Source organism: Dipteris shenzhenensis, chromosome 6, assembly GCF_047967505.1.
Source record: "Dipteris shenzhenensis isolate YYH24624 ecotype China chromosome 6, Dip_SZ_1.0, whole genome shotgun sequence".
Taxonomy (NCBI): Eukaryota; Viridiplantae; Streptophyta; class Polypodiopsida; order Gleicheniales; family Dipteridaceae; genus Dipteris; species Dipteris shenzhenensis.
In genome coordinates, this window is record NC_141601.1 from 54,068,881 (window position 1) to 54,082,977 (window position 14,097).

Sequence of the window (14,097 nt, forward strand, 5' to 3'; positions counted from 1 at the left end):
AAGGGATGGGTGTGGGATCCGACCACACTGAATGATCCCCTTTGCGGGGTTGCAGAATCAGAGCTGTCAACTCGAGAGGCATGGGGTAGGAATCTGGAATATGAAGGTGGTTCCATTGCCCCAAACGCTAGAACTCCCTTGGCAGGGAAGTCCAGATCGAAGCTTCGGTTCTGGAACCTGCGACGGGGATCTGCTGCTCCCTGCTTCTTGCCGTGAGGCAAGGGTCCTCTGAGGGGAGACTCCCGCCTGTTGCTCCGGGAGTGGGGATGAGCTAGAGGCCGGTGCCTTGCCCTTGCCCAAAGGCTGCGAGGCACAGGAGCCACGGGAGGATGAGGGAGTGGATGGCCATTCTGTAGGAAGTGGAGCAGAGGGGATAACAAGAGTGACAACCTCGAAGGGGGCGAGAGGTGAAGGAGGGGGGGAGTGGAGGGGGGAGTAGAGGGGGGATCCGGAGGACGACGGGAGGAGGGAGACAGGGAGAAGGATCCGGAGGGGTAGAGGACAAGGGCACGGAGGCTTCACCGAAGATGAGGGAGGCGTCTACTGCTGTGTCGAGGCTTGGTGGGCTGAAGAGCCTCCTCCATCTCCTGAGAGCGTCCCTTTAAGGGAGCCTCTACCATCAACACATCCGGTACCTGCTGCATCTGGCTACCCGGATGCACAGTGCTCGAGGGGTCTACTGCAAAAGCGGAAACCCCCTCTGTCTACTGGGGGGTCCGACCTGTAGATGAGTCCGTGGACTGCTCCTCCTAGGGGGAGAGAGCTGATTCTCACTCCACCCGCTCTCTTACCATGCGGTCTGGCTCATCGTTTCCAATTCTTCTAGGTCCGTTTGCCCATGGTGTCTATGACTCCTACTGCTGCTGTCTAGAAGATCTATGTGCCCTTCCCTCCTCAATCTCTCTCTGTTGACTCTGCCTACCTTTTTTTTTGGGGGGGGGAGTTGTGTCTATCCTCTAGGGCAGTCTAGGACTAGGTGCCCCAGCTGTCGACAGCGTAGGCAATGCCCTAGAAGCCCAGAGGTCTCCAACCTCTGCCGAAGTGTGCCCCCATCCAGGTCTCGAAACTAGTCTGAGATTGGGAACCCCATCGTCTACTACTACTAAAGCCGTTGTAGCCACTGGGGACTCCAACACTGTGCCGAAAAACCCCCTATGGAAGGAAGGATGGACCTATACTCCATGGGGAGCCCGGGGAAGCAAAGCGGCACCAAGAAGCGGATGACATGATGTGTCATGTCCATATCCTTCACCATAAAGCCATGGTACCAAGGAATAAGGTAGACCAAGTGTGGACCCAAGAAAATCGGACTCTGCTCCACGAGGGCCTGTGAGGTGGCTGGAAAGCTAAGTTGAGAGAGAAATACTCCCCTCCCATAGATAGTGACTTCTTGAATGTGGTCACCCTCTAGCGCTAAGCTTGCCTGAAGCCACTCCCAAATCTGCCTCCTCGAGGGTGTCATACCGATGATCCGTCTTACCACTGCTCTATCGAAGTGGGTGCCAAACCTGCTGCTTGTCTGAGGGGGAGAGACAAATCTTCACATCTTTGGGAGTCAAGGATGCTGCCGTGAGAGCTCCTCTGGCCAGACCAAGTGGTCACCGTTAAGACTCTGCTCCCCAAAAAACAAACACTAACACTCTACTGCACACGAAGAGGAAGGAAAAACCAAGGAGAGAGAGCTTGCCAATGAGCTACAAGCTGCGTTGGCTGCAAGTGCAGGCCAAAAAGAAAAGGCCTGGCGAACCCCTCTCTCGATCTTGAAGTGCTCGACCCCAAACAGCCGCCACTTGCAAATGGAAAGAACCTGCTGCGCACTTTCTCCACCCAAGATCGCTCACGGGGCTGCCACAGCGTCAAATAGCCTCCAGAGGACCGCTCCTGATCACATACCAGTCTGGACAGGCGAAGGGGGGCTGAGAGCCGCCCTCTCCTATCAAAATGGCCACCAAGTGAGTGTGGGGAGCTGATAGCTCCTCCACACCACCGCCTACTGCTGGCTGGCCAGCATGCAGCAAGTGTGCTGCTCAGGGCTTGGAGGTACGCGCGGGCTGAGCGGCCCAGTCCAGAGACCCAATGCGGGAAACCAATGAGGGCTGACAGGAAACCTATGTGGCTAATACATCCAATCAGGGAGGGCACAAGGCAGCTCCCAAGAAGTGCATAAAGCAACTTTGAGTCATTACAAGGTACCTACATACTAGTCTGAAAAACAAGACAATAAATGGCCAAACATCACTTTAAGACTGAGGGTCTTTTGGTTTTGATTGAAACTCCTTGATGAGGGCCACAGCTTCATGATATACTGCCCATTTTCCATCCTTCTGACTTTGGCTAATTCAGTCGTGTGAGTTCTTCGGTTATCCAATCTTGGTCCCTTTCATCTTGTAGGATTGGCATAGACGCTTCCGTGTGCTGAGTGTAATTACGGCATGCCCTTCAAAGTGGTGAATATTAGTTGTGGAATTTCTTCCATCTTCGTCATCCTCTGGCCATTCAATGTTGCCCTGATTTGTGCTAGAGAATCGCTGAACCAGCCTTCAAGAAGTCCTCCTATTCTGATATCCATTGCATTGTTGTGTGTGGCTTTGCTCTCTTTAAGCTCAGCCTGAAAGTCAGTTTTACTTAACTTTTTTCTCATCTCTACAATCACTTCTTCATTGTTTGCCCTTCCGTGTTAACAAGATCCTTGATTGTAGAGACCGATTAGGGGGTGGAGGAGAAGCCTTCCAGATCTGCATTATCTCAATTTTTACCGCTTGCTTCCTGGGCGTTTCAAGGACCTGGATTCATGCTACCAAAGCTGCCATCTGCAACGTTATTTCTCACACTTCTTGCTGTAGATAGAAAATCTGCTCTTGGAGCCCAAAAATGGGCCACCATTGGTGGGGAAGGTGTCACGGCAGCAACTGTAGAGTATAGGATTTTGCCGGCTGGGTTGAGGCTCCGGTTGCTCCAACTTGGCCATGTGTCTGATTCTCTTGACTGTGACCAGTTTGTAGGTGCGTTGCTGCAACCAACCTCCTTGATGCATCAATAGGAACCCCCCCCGGCTGGCCAGCTGGTGGGGTGGAGAGAGATATGGGCCTGGGAACCTCCTCCGTCTAGGCTATGAGGCCTCTTGAACTAGCACTGTGATCATGGCCTCTGCTGTCTCTATCCTCAGGACCTCATCCTCCTTGTGGCAGGAGGCAGCAATGAATGTCTGTAAAATATCTGTTTGTGAGATATACCCGACTTAAAATAGGTGGCAGGCAGCCTTTATATCTCGTCATATCTGAGATGAAAACCACCAAGCATACTCTGGTATCTTACAAAAAAGATAGGTCATTCCGCCGATCATGTAGTAGGAAATACACCTATAGTTCTCCATCTGGATCTCCAGCACCTCACTTAAGAGACAGATTCTCCAGTCTGGAGGGATAATCATCCCATGTCCCAACCATGTGATGAACACTGACCCAACCCAAAGCAATCCCCAGTGCATGTCGTGAGTGGATTTGATGAATGAAAGACTCTCATATCATGGTAGGTTCAGGAGCGGAGGAGATTGCCTGCAGCAAAAGACTCCCTCACAAATGCAATGATGAAAGATGAGCTTAGATATTTAGTTGACTGCTCTTCATTTAGTGTTGTATTGCCCCCCTTATATATTCTCCCACGATGCAGAATAGATATATATATATATATACCTTCATAAAGATAAGAATATATTCAATTGAAAGGATCTAAAGTAAATACCTTCGTAAGACCAGAATATATTCAGCAAAGGGCACCTAGTACCATTTTAGTGTGTCTTTCCAAAAAAAGGGCTGGTACACCAGCACTTGTAGATCATCCTGAGTTGAGAATTAAAAGCACAAGGGTTTGAGACGAAAGCAAAGAAGGTTTTGCACGCTTTTGAGACAGTTGAAAAGCTGACCTTGGAGATGTAAGCAGGAAGCTGCCCGCCACATATTACTGCAGCTTCTTCATATGGAACTACCACAGCCTTCACCTGGCCCAATCATACCGCAATTGAGTAACTCCACAGAATGACAATTACAGATCTAACTCGCACACACTTTAGAATTCAAATGTGTTACTTATTATAAGGATTCCATATTTAGGCACAACAATAGTAATTCAATCTAAAGAATATGAAGCTTTGTGCAAGCATGCATGCACACAAAGCCTAGTTAACACATATAAAATTCTGGGATCAATGCAGATATTTCATGATATTTTATTTCAGAAAAGGACATGCAAGAACCTTGGTTGGGAAAAGTAAAATACTTATTTGGGCCCAATGCATGCATATTACATGTTTAAAAAGCATGATCCTTCCACATGTTTCTAGACCATAACAAGGGGGGAGAAAAAATATTTCCCCAAGCCGTTGGTGCTTTATAAAGTCCTAGTCACTTTTGTGACAAACACATAGACTTGCCATATGCAGCATTTTTTATACAGGTAAATCCAGCTGAGCACATTAGTTGAAAGGTAGTTCTACTTGATGGAGATCTTTAGTGATATATAAAATACTTGCCAAATGACAAAACAGGAGACCATTTGCAGGTTGGAAGAACGGAAGCCTGCCAAAGAATGCTTGCTGTCTAGACGAGAATGTCAAAGACAGTTTTGTCTATCTTTTCGTATTGGCACAATTCGTAACCAGAACTGCTTTTCTAGCTTTCTTGCACTCAGCATCAAGCCATTTGTTGCACAGGAATTGCCATTCTCCTGCTCCTCTTCCGGTAATCTAAAAGCATGCCGTCACACTGCTCATGATATCTCCATGAAACTTCCTATTTCTTGCTTCTTGATTGACATGGTTGGCATATTCTTCCCTTTTGCTGTGGCCAATTTAATGACTGTTGCAAACACTATTGTCCCTCTTGAACCAATTCTTACCCCATGGCCGAGCTCAACCTTCAAAAGTCCAAAGGTTGGATTCCAGTTTAATACTTATGAGCTCCCATGCCTTCAATCTTATCATCCCACTTTCTTGCGCTACCACATGATTTAATCACATCTCACACCTTGCTAGGTCACAGCTAAGCTCAGTAATATGTTTGACTCTGAATCAACAAGTCCATGACAAGATGCAAAGATCGCTCAAGCATCCACCAAGTATCAATAGAACGATGAAAATGTATCTTTAAAAGATCTTCAACTTTCAGCAATCACACATTCAACCATAGAAAACTTGCTGAAATATCCAAATTTTATTGCTGAAATATCCAAATTTTAAACCAATTTTTGTGTAGCTTTGAAGTTTCATGAAAGCCCTAAGAAATCTAGATTTACTGCAGCTACATGTAAGACTTCTCTTTACTTCAAAGCCATTTTACCAACCTTCCATGAGCTTTGGAGAAAGCTACTAAGTGAGCTGCTGCTCCGATAGATTCAAGTTGAATTTTGAATGATTTAGAGGCAGTTATACCAATCATCAAGTCTTTTAACTCCTCAAAGAGTGTAATCCAATGTTGATTGAGACTTTTGACTTTACTGCGCTTTATATTGAAATAAGTTTGGAAGATCGGAAGTACAAGTAGCAAAGCTTGTTTCACAAGTTTTCGACTACAGATCTAAAAAGTACAGATGCAAAGGCTGAAATCTAAAACCCAAGACCTTGATTTGAAAAGAAAAGTGCACAATGGTTGTGGATGCTAAAGATGTCATTTCTTGCTTTAACTTCTTCTTCATCGTTTGTTTATATTGACTTAATACACCTTTTAGAGGATCGTGCTGCCCTTGTCACCCGCTCACTACACGAGTCTGCCCTTCACGCTTTCCCACACACCACCCGCCCACCACTCCTTGGTTCACCTAGCGGGGATGTACGGCAGTCCATGTTGGGGACCAGACTTGTCGGATACAGAGTGGGCCCATGTGGAGCGGCTACAGGTTCTCATGTTATCATGGATGATTCATGGTAACTCACCAGATCATTCAGGCTGAGTTTGGGTCACCCCCTTTACAGCTAGATGCTGCATTTCAAGTCATCACATATCTATACTGAGTCAGAAATATCGGGATTACACCTCTGGGCGTAGCAGGCTACCATGGATAGCTCTATCCTCTTCTATGGCACTTGCAGTAGGAGGGGCCCAGAGATGTTGGTATGCACGTACAGAGAGATGGTTTGAGCGACTGGGGCTCCACATGGATAGACTACCTCCCTTCCAGTACAGCATGGACGCTCCGTTTTCTCCCCTCCTAACACAGGAGGTCAACCAGGTTATTCGTGATGATCTCTTACAGCTACACACATTTCGGACCTGGTTGGGACCGAGTGAACTCCCAGTGAAGCTTAGCTTCTACAGAGATCACTTCTTACATATCACAGCAGAGGGTTTCATTGACCCACCAGAATACACGCAGATTCACCTTCTTGGGCAGTTCCGGGTCTCTTCACACAGACTTCGTGTCGAGAGCGCAGCTTCTATAGGAACCACTGCTTATGGATCTCAAAGGAGGCTTCATTGACCCATTAAGATATACACGGATCCACCTCCCCCACTCCTTCAAGATATCAATCAAGCGGTTTGGTGTCTCATCACACCGACTCGCATTGAGAGTGGGCGGGCTAAGGGCATACCTAGAGAGGGTCCCATCTATACCTTATGTGATCGGCAAGAGATTGAGTCAAAGGAGCACTTTGCTTCAAATGCCATGTATGCTATGAGATCCAAGGTCAATATCATTGTCTCTTCACAAATTTCAAACACCTATCCAGTTTCTTGTCTTACCCAGATCAAAGATGGTAGGCGACTTTCATTCATTAGCCCGTCCGACACCACCTACTCAAGACACATAGGCGAGATCAAGATGCAAAACTAAACTCCACTCAAAGCATGATCATTGGGTTTTTTCAGCTAGATAGCACTTTCCAAGCATGCCTAGAGGAGACAGTGGAGCTGACGACTAGACTCGCCAGCAAGTTGACGCGTAGAGCCTTCCCTCCATGTTCACCAAATCGGAGGCACAACCAATGGGGGTGACAATGGCACTTGTCCGCCCACAGGGCCAAAGCTAGGAGACAACAGTGGACCACACACATTGATCATCGAGAGCGCCCTATCACAGGTTTTATGTCACAAGGGGCTTTTATAGGAAGGAGAAGAGGTCAGGTAGGGGGGCTCAATGGGTTGGCCAATTCGTCCCCTCCCAGTCGACTATTTTTGGAAGGGCCTTGTGCCATATAAAAGGGGGCCTTAGGGCCTCCATTAGGATCATCTGGTAAGGCTAAGGGAGAGATCTCTAATATTCCGTAAATCAATATACCCACACTCAATTGGCAAAAGAAGTAGCCTCAAGCTTCCACATCACATTGCGATATTAGAAACCACTTCTAGTTGCACACTAGGACATGCTTTGGTTCCCTGTCTTGCGTAGAATACCTAGACAATTGGAGCATTCGGCTCCCTTTCAAGTATAATGGAGACTTGCACATCAATGTGCAATATTAGGCAATTGAAGGCATAAATTGCTTTGATTTGGTTAACACTAACAAAAAGATGCCAAGGTGACACCTTACGTTTTAATAGTCTATAAGGCTTGAGCCCCCGGTCTATGCCAACTCCCTAAGCAATTAACAAGGAATTATGCCTATGACCTAAAGACCATAATCCACACACCTATTCAAACATTACAATATAAAATTAGTTCCTTAGAAAAAGCATCCCCTTTCTTTTTTTTAAAGATCTTTTTTTTTCATATTTTCATTGACATACATATCTCTGAGTTGTCCTTTGTGTTGGAATGCTCACCTCCCCATCTGTAAGCCCCCATATGAGGAGAGAATGGGGGAGGTGGACCTAGAGATATATAGACTGCCACATGGGAAGAGAATGGGGCTGCCACATGGCCAGCGTGGACAGCACAAATGCATTAGAAAGAGACCTTGTGCAGGAGAGATGGCGGGGGCCTGTAGCCCTGGATCTGGCCTGGCCAGACAGAACTTCAGACCAGGCATACGGCCTGCAACAGGGCCCTGTGAAGGGCACGATGACATCAGCAGAGTACGGCCCCACTGTACGGGGCTGTACGGAGGCTTACTGGATAGAGGACAGGGCTGCTGGTGTCCTCGCTGAAGGCGGGATCTGCAGTGGCCAAAGGCGCCTGCATGGCAGGGTCTTTGGGCCTTGTATGGAGGCTGCAACAGGCCTGACAACAGGCGGTATCAGCAGGGTCGATAGGCGCCTGCATAGGAGACTTGGAGCCGCAGGTACAAGGCCTACGACAGGCCTGGAACGGGGCCAGCAGGTGGACAGAGTGCCTAGGACCATGTCGGGCTGCCATGTGGCCAGGCGGGTCTGAAGAACAGCCCCCAACCAGGTCGGTTTACAGACTGGGAGGCGGCAGTCTGGTCGGCCCAAATACCCTACCAGGTCGGTTGGTTCAAGGGCCTTGTGCCCTATAAAAGGAGAGGCCCCTTGGCCTCATTTGATATCTTCAGGAGCAGCAAAAGACAAGCAGTCAGGAGCAGCAGGAGACCTACTCTTGGAGCCCATTCCCGGAGGACCAGGAGAGAAGGAAGAGCTGCAGACTGAGCTTGGAGGGCTGCCTACCTAGGCTAACACTCAGGGCAGCAAGGTTGAGAAGAAAACTCTGGACAGAGAGTCTACATACGCTTGAGGTGGAGCACGCGGGCTCAGAGATCTAGAAGTGCTTGACATCTAGTAGAACCTTTTGGTATTGTATCCTATCCTACTTGTGGACAGACGGAAATATAAAGTGTTGCTTCTATATTTGTCTCTTAGCATTGTCTATTTACTGGCTTGCACATTTATGCACATTAAGTTAAAGAAGTTTGTGATTCCACACCCCACACCACACTGTGTGAGCTCCTGGGCAATACTATCAGTCTTCCGCTGTGCGTACCCTCTGTTGGGTCATTTCTAACATGGTATCAGAGCCCAAGTAGGAGGCTCACAGGTGTGGGAGCTTGAAGGCAGGACCTTGCTGAAGGACGACCCTGATTCAAAAGCTCTTGGGAATCGACTTCCACGACTAGAGGACAGTGCCCTTGCGAGAAGGAGGGTGACTCAGGTTCAATCAAGTGCATTCAAAGTTCTGGTGTACTGAAGATTGAGTTTGGTTGACTTTGCTGTGTGGTTAAGCAACAGAGATGTCAACTTCTACAGCCTCTTCAGCCCCTGCTCTCCCTTCCTCCTCCCCCAATTTCTTTCATTCACTATCCCTAACTTTGGAGAGTCTGGGAAACTGGACGGGACCAACTACCCGATCTGGAAGGTGAAGATCCGGAGTCATTTAGTGGCTCCGAAGCTATGGAAATTGACAACAGGAGTGGAGGTGAAGCCAGAGGACAAGGTGGACAGATAGGGGAAGATACTCATGGCAGTAGACAAAGATCCAGATGGCCGAGACGTCAGTAGTAGAGGCGTGGGTCACTCTGAAGGATCTGTACGAGACAGACAACACCTCCCGGATTTTGCTTCTTCAGCATTAGCTCTACAATCTTGATATGGAAGAGGGATGATGACGGTCACGGGTTGACCCAGAGAAATACACAAAGCTTGTTGCGAGCCACCCCTACGCAAGTGTTTCGAAATTTACCTCAAATTTTCCAACGTCGACTTAACCCAATTCATGCAAAATCTGTGCAAACCAAGATTTTTTTCATGAGGGATTTAGGGTTTATTTACCCAAGGGCTTATGATGAAAGGATTGCACCTGTGGCAATCATTCCTAGAAAGGATGGCTGTGTGCGGGTTCTTGTGGACTATCATGAGCTAAACGCTAAAATAAAGAATGATAACTTCTTATTGTCAAGAAGATCTCTTCTAGATATTGGAATTAAGCATCCAACTACCCAGTGGGGTAGTGTACGACATAGAAAGAGAAACAAATTCCTAGACGGATGGAGTTGATGCCTCAACTCACCGTGACTACTCCAGTCACATCAACTACAACAGCAGAGCTAACACCAGCAGACCCTGTATTAGTGAGAGCATTGGAGATCCGAGATGCAGAGGCCTTGGCTATCATTGTGGGTACCACGGTGGATGCTGTGCTTCCTCACATACAGATGGTGAACACTTATTTCGAGGCTTGGACAACATTATGGGACATGTATGAGCTCAATAACGAGGCGAGAATCTTGGACCTCGAGACAAAGTTGTATGGCATGAGCATGGATGAAGGGGCATCAGTACAAGAACACATCACCAAGATCAAGGTGGTGCGGGATCAGCTGGCGGCAGTTGGTCAAAGGACAAGCTCAACCAGTATGGAAAGGCCATTGCTAGGAATGCTCCCTCGAAGCTATAGTAGTTATGTTACTACGATGATTGCAAGGCAGAGGGCGACGCCAGTGACTTTTGAGGAGCTGGTTTCATTGCTACTGCAACAAGAAGCTCGGGGAAAGAAGTAATGATAAAGCCCAAGTAGTTTAGGACAGGAGCAAAGGCAAGGGCAAGGGTAAGCCTGACAAAGGCAAGCCCAAGAAAGACAAATCCGAAGACGGAGCAGACTCTTCAGATGAAGAGAACCAGAAGAAGAGAAAGAAAGAGAAGAGATGCTTCTATTGTGATGAGGCAAGGCATTTTGTGAAGGACAGCAAAAAGAAAAAGGCTGATTAGAAGAAGACTAGGGCCACGTCAGAGTCAGAGGAGTCATCTCACTTGGTGATCAAAGATGAAATTTTCTTGGTAGCATCTCCCAATATTAGGTATACGGACCCCGGTGTTATTGTCAAGATGTTCGACATTGAGAGATGGTCAGAAGAGTCGTCAGAATCTTTTGTGAAGGTGATGGATAGTGATGAGCGCTTGGAGCCATCTGAGTGCTTGGCTGGTGTTGTTGACACAAAGTGGGGATTCTTCAACAGGACCTGAGGACTTAGGGTCAAACGGAGGTTGTGAGTTAGAAGGGGACAACACAGAACCACACATGGAGCTTTACATTTTACAATCCATATAATCTAGATTTATGCCTGGGATATAATTTCTCAGGTATGCTATTTGGTTGCAGACCTAGCCAGGAGGAGGCTGGAGTGCTTGAGCTCGAAGGCGGGTTCGTGACTATCAGGTGCTACCAAGGATGGACTTGTGTACCGGACTGGTATGCTGAAGTAGAACCGGACCTAGTGGAGCAAGAGCCACTAGATGAAAAGCCAAGAAACTATGACGACACCAAAGTGATCCAGAGGAGCTACTGGAGCATCTTCATCGATGGATTGGGATCGGGCCAATGTGGGTTGGTGAGAAGGGGTGTTGGATTAGGGTTGGTCATCTCCCCACCTATGCACCCCCAAATGAGGAGTGCATCGGGGGGGTGGACCATAGGATAATAGAAAGGTTCATGGGACTGCCACATGGGCAGCACATGGGCTGCCACATGGGCAGCAAAGACAGAGAGGAAGTACCTCACAGATCAGGGCCAACATGGTGGGAAGAAATGGTACGGCAGTGCCACATGGCTGTTTATGGATGGAGAGGACAGGACTGCGCAGGGAAACCAGTAAGCAAAGATTGCACAAGGTGATGATGTCAGCCAGGGCATGGGATCAGTACGGACAGGTGTACAGACTGTTTGGAGCTGTTCCCGAGGTTCCAAGAGCCCGCCGCCGCAGGAGGCGGAACAGTATCAAGAAGAGGCATAGAAGCATCGCGGCAGTTATGGGCCATATAGGCCTGTTTGGGGGTCAGTTTAGGGCTGGTCAAGCCTGGACCAGTGGCAGCCTGCCACATGGCCAGGCTGGGCCAGCCAGCCCTCAAAAGGAGTGCCACCACAAGGGGGTTTGATAGGCAAGAGAAGAAATTGGGTAGGGGGGCTGATTGGGTCAGCCAATTCTCGCCCCCTACCAGTCGGCTATTTTGGAAGGGCCTTGTGCCCTATAAAAGGGGGCCTTGGGGCCTCCATTAGGATCACTTTGAGCAACCATTCAAGGAGCAGAAAGGAGCAGCAGTGGACCTTCCTTGACTGTCTCAAGCTCAGGCCAAACAAGGTGGGTGATAAAGGGCATCCTTGTTTGACCCCAATCGTAGTCAGAATCTCATTTGTCCATCCAACGCCTGTCCGAACCTTGCTTGAGACTCTCATAAAGTGCCATAACTGCCCAGATGACCTCCTGATCATAACCCAAGTCATGCACGCGCCTGATGAGGCAAGCTCTGGGAACGGTGCCAAAGGCTTTGCGGAAATCCACAAAGCAACAATAAACCCTCTGTCTCCGTGCTCTCGCCTCCTCAATGATACATCTGAGCGTGAGAATGTGATCCATGATCCCATGTGTTAGAAATGACCCAACAGATAGTACGCACAACGGAAGACTGATAGTATTGCCCAGGAGCTCACACAGTGTGGTGTGGGGTGTGGAATCACAAACTTCTTAAACTTATGTGCATAGATGTGCAATCCAGTAAATAGACAATGCTCAGAGACAAATATAGAAGCAACACTTTATATTTCCATCCGTCCACAAAGTAGGACAGGATACAATACCAAAAGGTTCTCCTACTGCATGTCAAGCACTTCTAGATCTCTGAGACCCCGTGCTTCACCTCAAGCATATGTAGACTCTCTGTCCACAGTGTTCTTCTCAACCTTGTTGCCCTGAGTGTCAGCCTAGGTAGGCAGCCCTCCAAGCTCAGTCTGCAGCTCTTCCTTCTCTCCAGGTCCTCCGCGAATAGGCTCCAAGAGTAGGTCTCCTGCTGCTCCTGATGACTGCTTGTCTCTTGCTGCTCCAGAAGATGTGAAATGAGGCCAAGGGGCCTTTCCTTTTATAGGCCCCCAAGTGGGCTGGCAAAAACCGACCAGCCTGCCCACTCTGGCCAACCAGTCTGTGGCTATTAGGGCTCACAAACCGGGGCCTTTTTGACCCACTCTTCTAGGGCCTTGGCCCTCCAATCAAGGCAAGGGCCCAGCCCTATATAAAGGCAGGTCCCTGCCTCATAGCAGCCTCCTTTGCTGCTCCACCAGGCCTCATCCAGCCCCGTACAGCCTTGTACCCTGCTCCGTACACTTGCTGATGTCAGTGCCACCTGTCCCAGGTCTGCACAGCCTTGTACCCTGCTCCGTACGCTTGCTGATGTCAGCACCACCTGTGCGCCTCTATTCGGGGCCTGTTCCAGCCCGTACAGACAGTCCTTGAAGCGCCTCTGCCAGGCTGCTGTGCTGCCCACATGACAGCTAATGTACTGCCCATGTGGCAGCCCCCTCCCTTACCTTTTCTTTTGGGCACATGCCCTAGGTCTCCCTCCCCCATGCTCTCCTCATATGGGGGCTTACAGATGGGGAGGTGACCTTTCCAACACCCCCTCTCACCGACACATCTCGGCCCAATGCCAACACGTCGATGACGATGCTCCAGTAACTCCCTGGTCGTAGTCCTCTGGAACATTTCAGTGTCGAAATCTTTTCTTGGCTTTTCATCCAGTGGCTCTTGCTCCACCAGGTCTAGTTCCGCTTCCGCACACCATCCTGGTACACAGGTCCATCTTTGGTAGCACCTCCTGGCACCACCATCTTCAGTCACGTGCCCACCTTCGAACTACGATCTTCCAGTTGTCCCCCTCATAATGAGTGAACAACCTGGAGTCTTCCAGGTACCATGCTCTGAGGGTCTGTCTCAACCCGTCCTTACTGTGGCAAGGTCTACAGCCAATGAATATCTCCAAATAACCTGGACCATGAACTCTCACTGAGCTCTCAAGCAGGTACTCTTCTGGCTTCAATACTCTTTGTCCATCACCTTCCAGCAATCTGCATCCGAGATTTGAAGAAGCACCCACACTTCCCCATCTGCCTTCAAAGAAGGCCAATTCCTTCCAATCTCGCATTACCTAAGACAAATGAAGAGCAAAGTCTCTCCACAGCATGCTATAAAGGCTCAAATGCAAAACATCAAGTACATACCAAACCGTCATACTGCCTGTGTGCTTGCTCTGAAAGCAAACCCTGCACCTCGACGAGGTACCCACCAATAGCCTGTGTAATCCTGTACTGTCCCCTTCTGAGGTACAGCATCCATCTAAACATGAGACCCCAGGGCACTCCATGGAATCCACTCTCGTGTCAGAGTCAACAGCAGCGCTCCTGGAAGGTACCAAGCACTCCATGCTGTCCTTCACCTTCACAAACGCATCT

General features: G+C 48.7%; 1 protein-coding gene across 1 annotated transcript in view; it reads right to left on the reverse strand.

The window, feature by feature from the left end:
- LOC147901353 (threonyl and alanyl tRNA synthetase second additional domain-containing protein) overlaps nucleotides 1–14,097 on the reverse strand; it is a 30,367-nt gene that overhangs the window by 13,433 nt on the left and 2,837 nt on the right. The window contains exon 6 of the mRNA XM_087376003.1: nucleotides 3,923–3,997. Coding sequence (XP_087232129.1) covers nucleotides 3,923–3,997 — 75 coding nt within the window. The remainder of the gene's footprint in view (nucleotides 1–3,922; nucleotides 3,998–14,097) is intronic.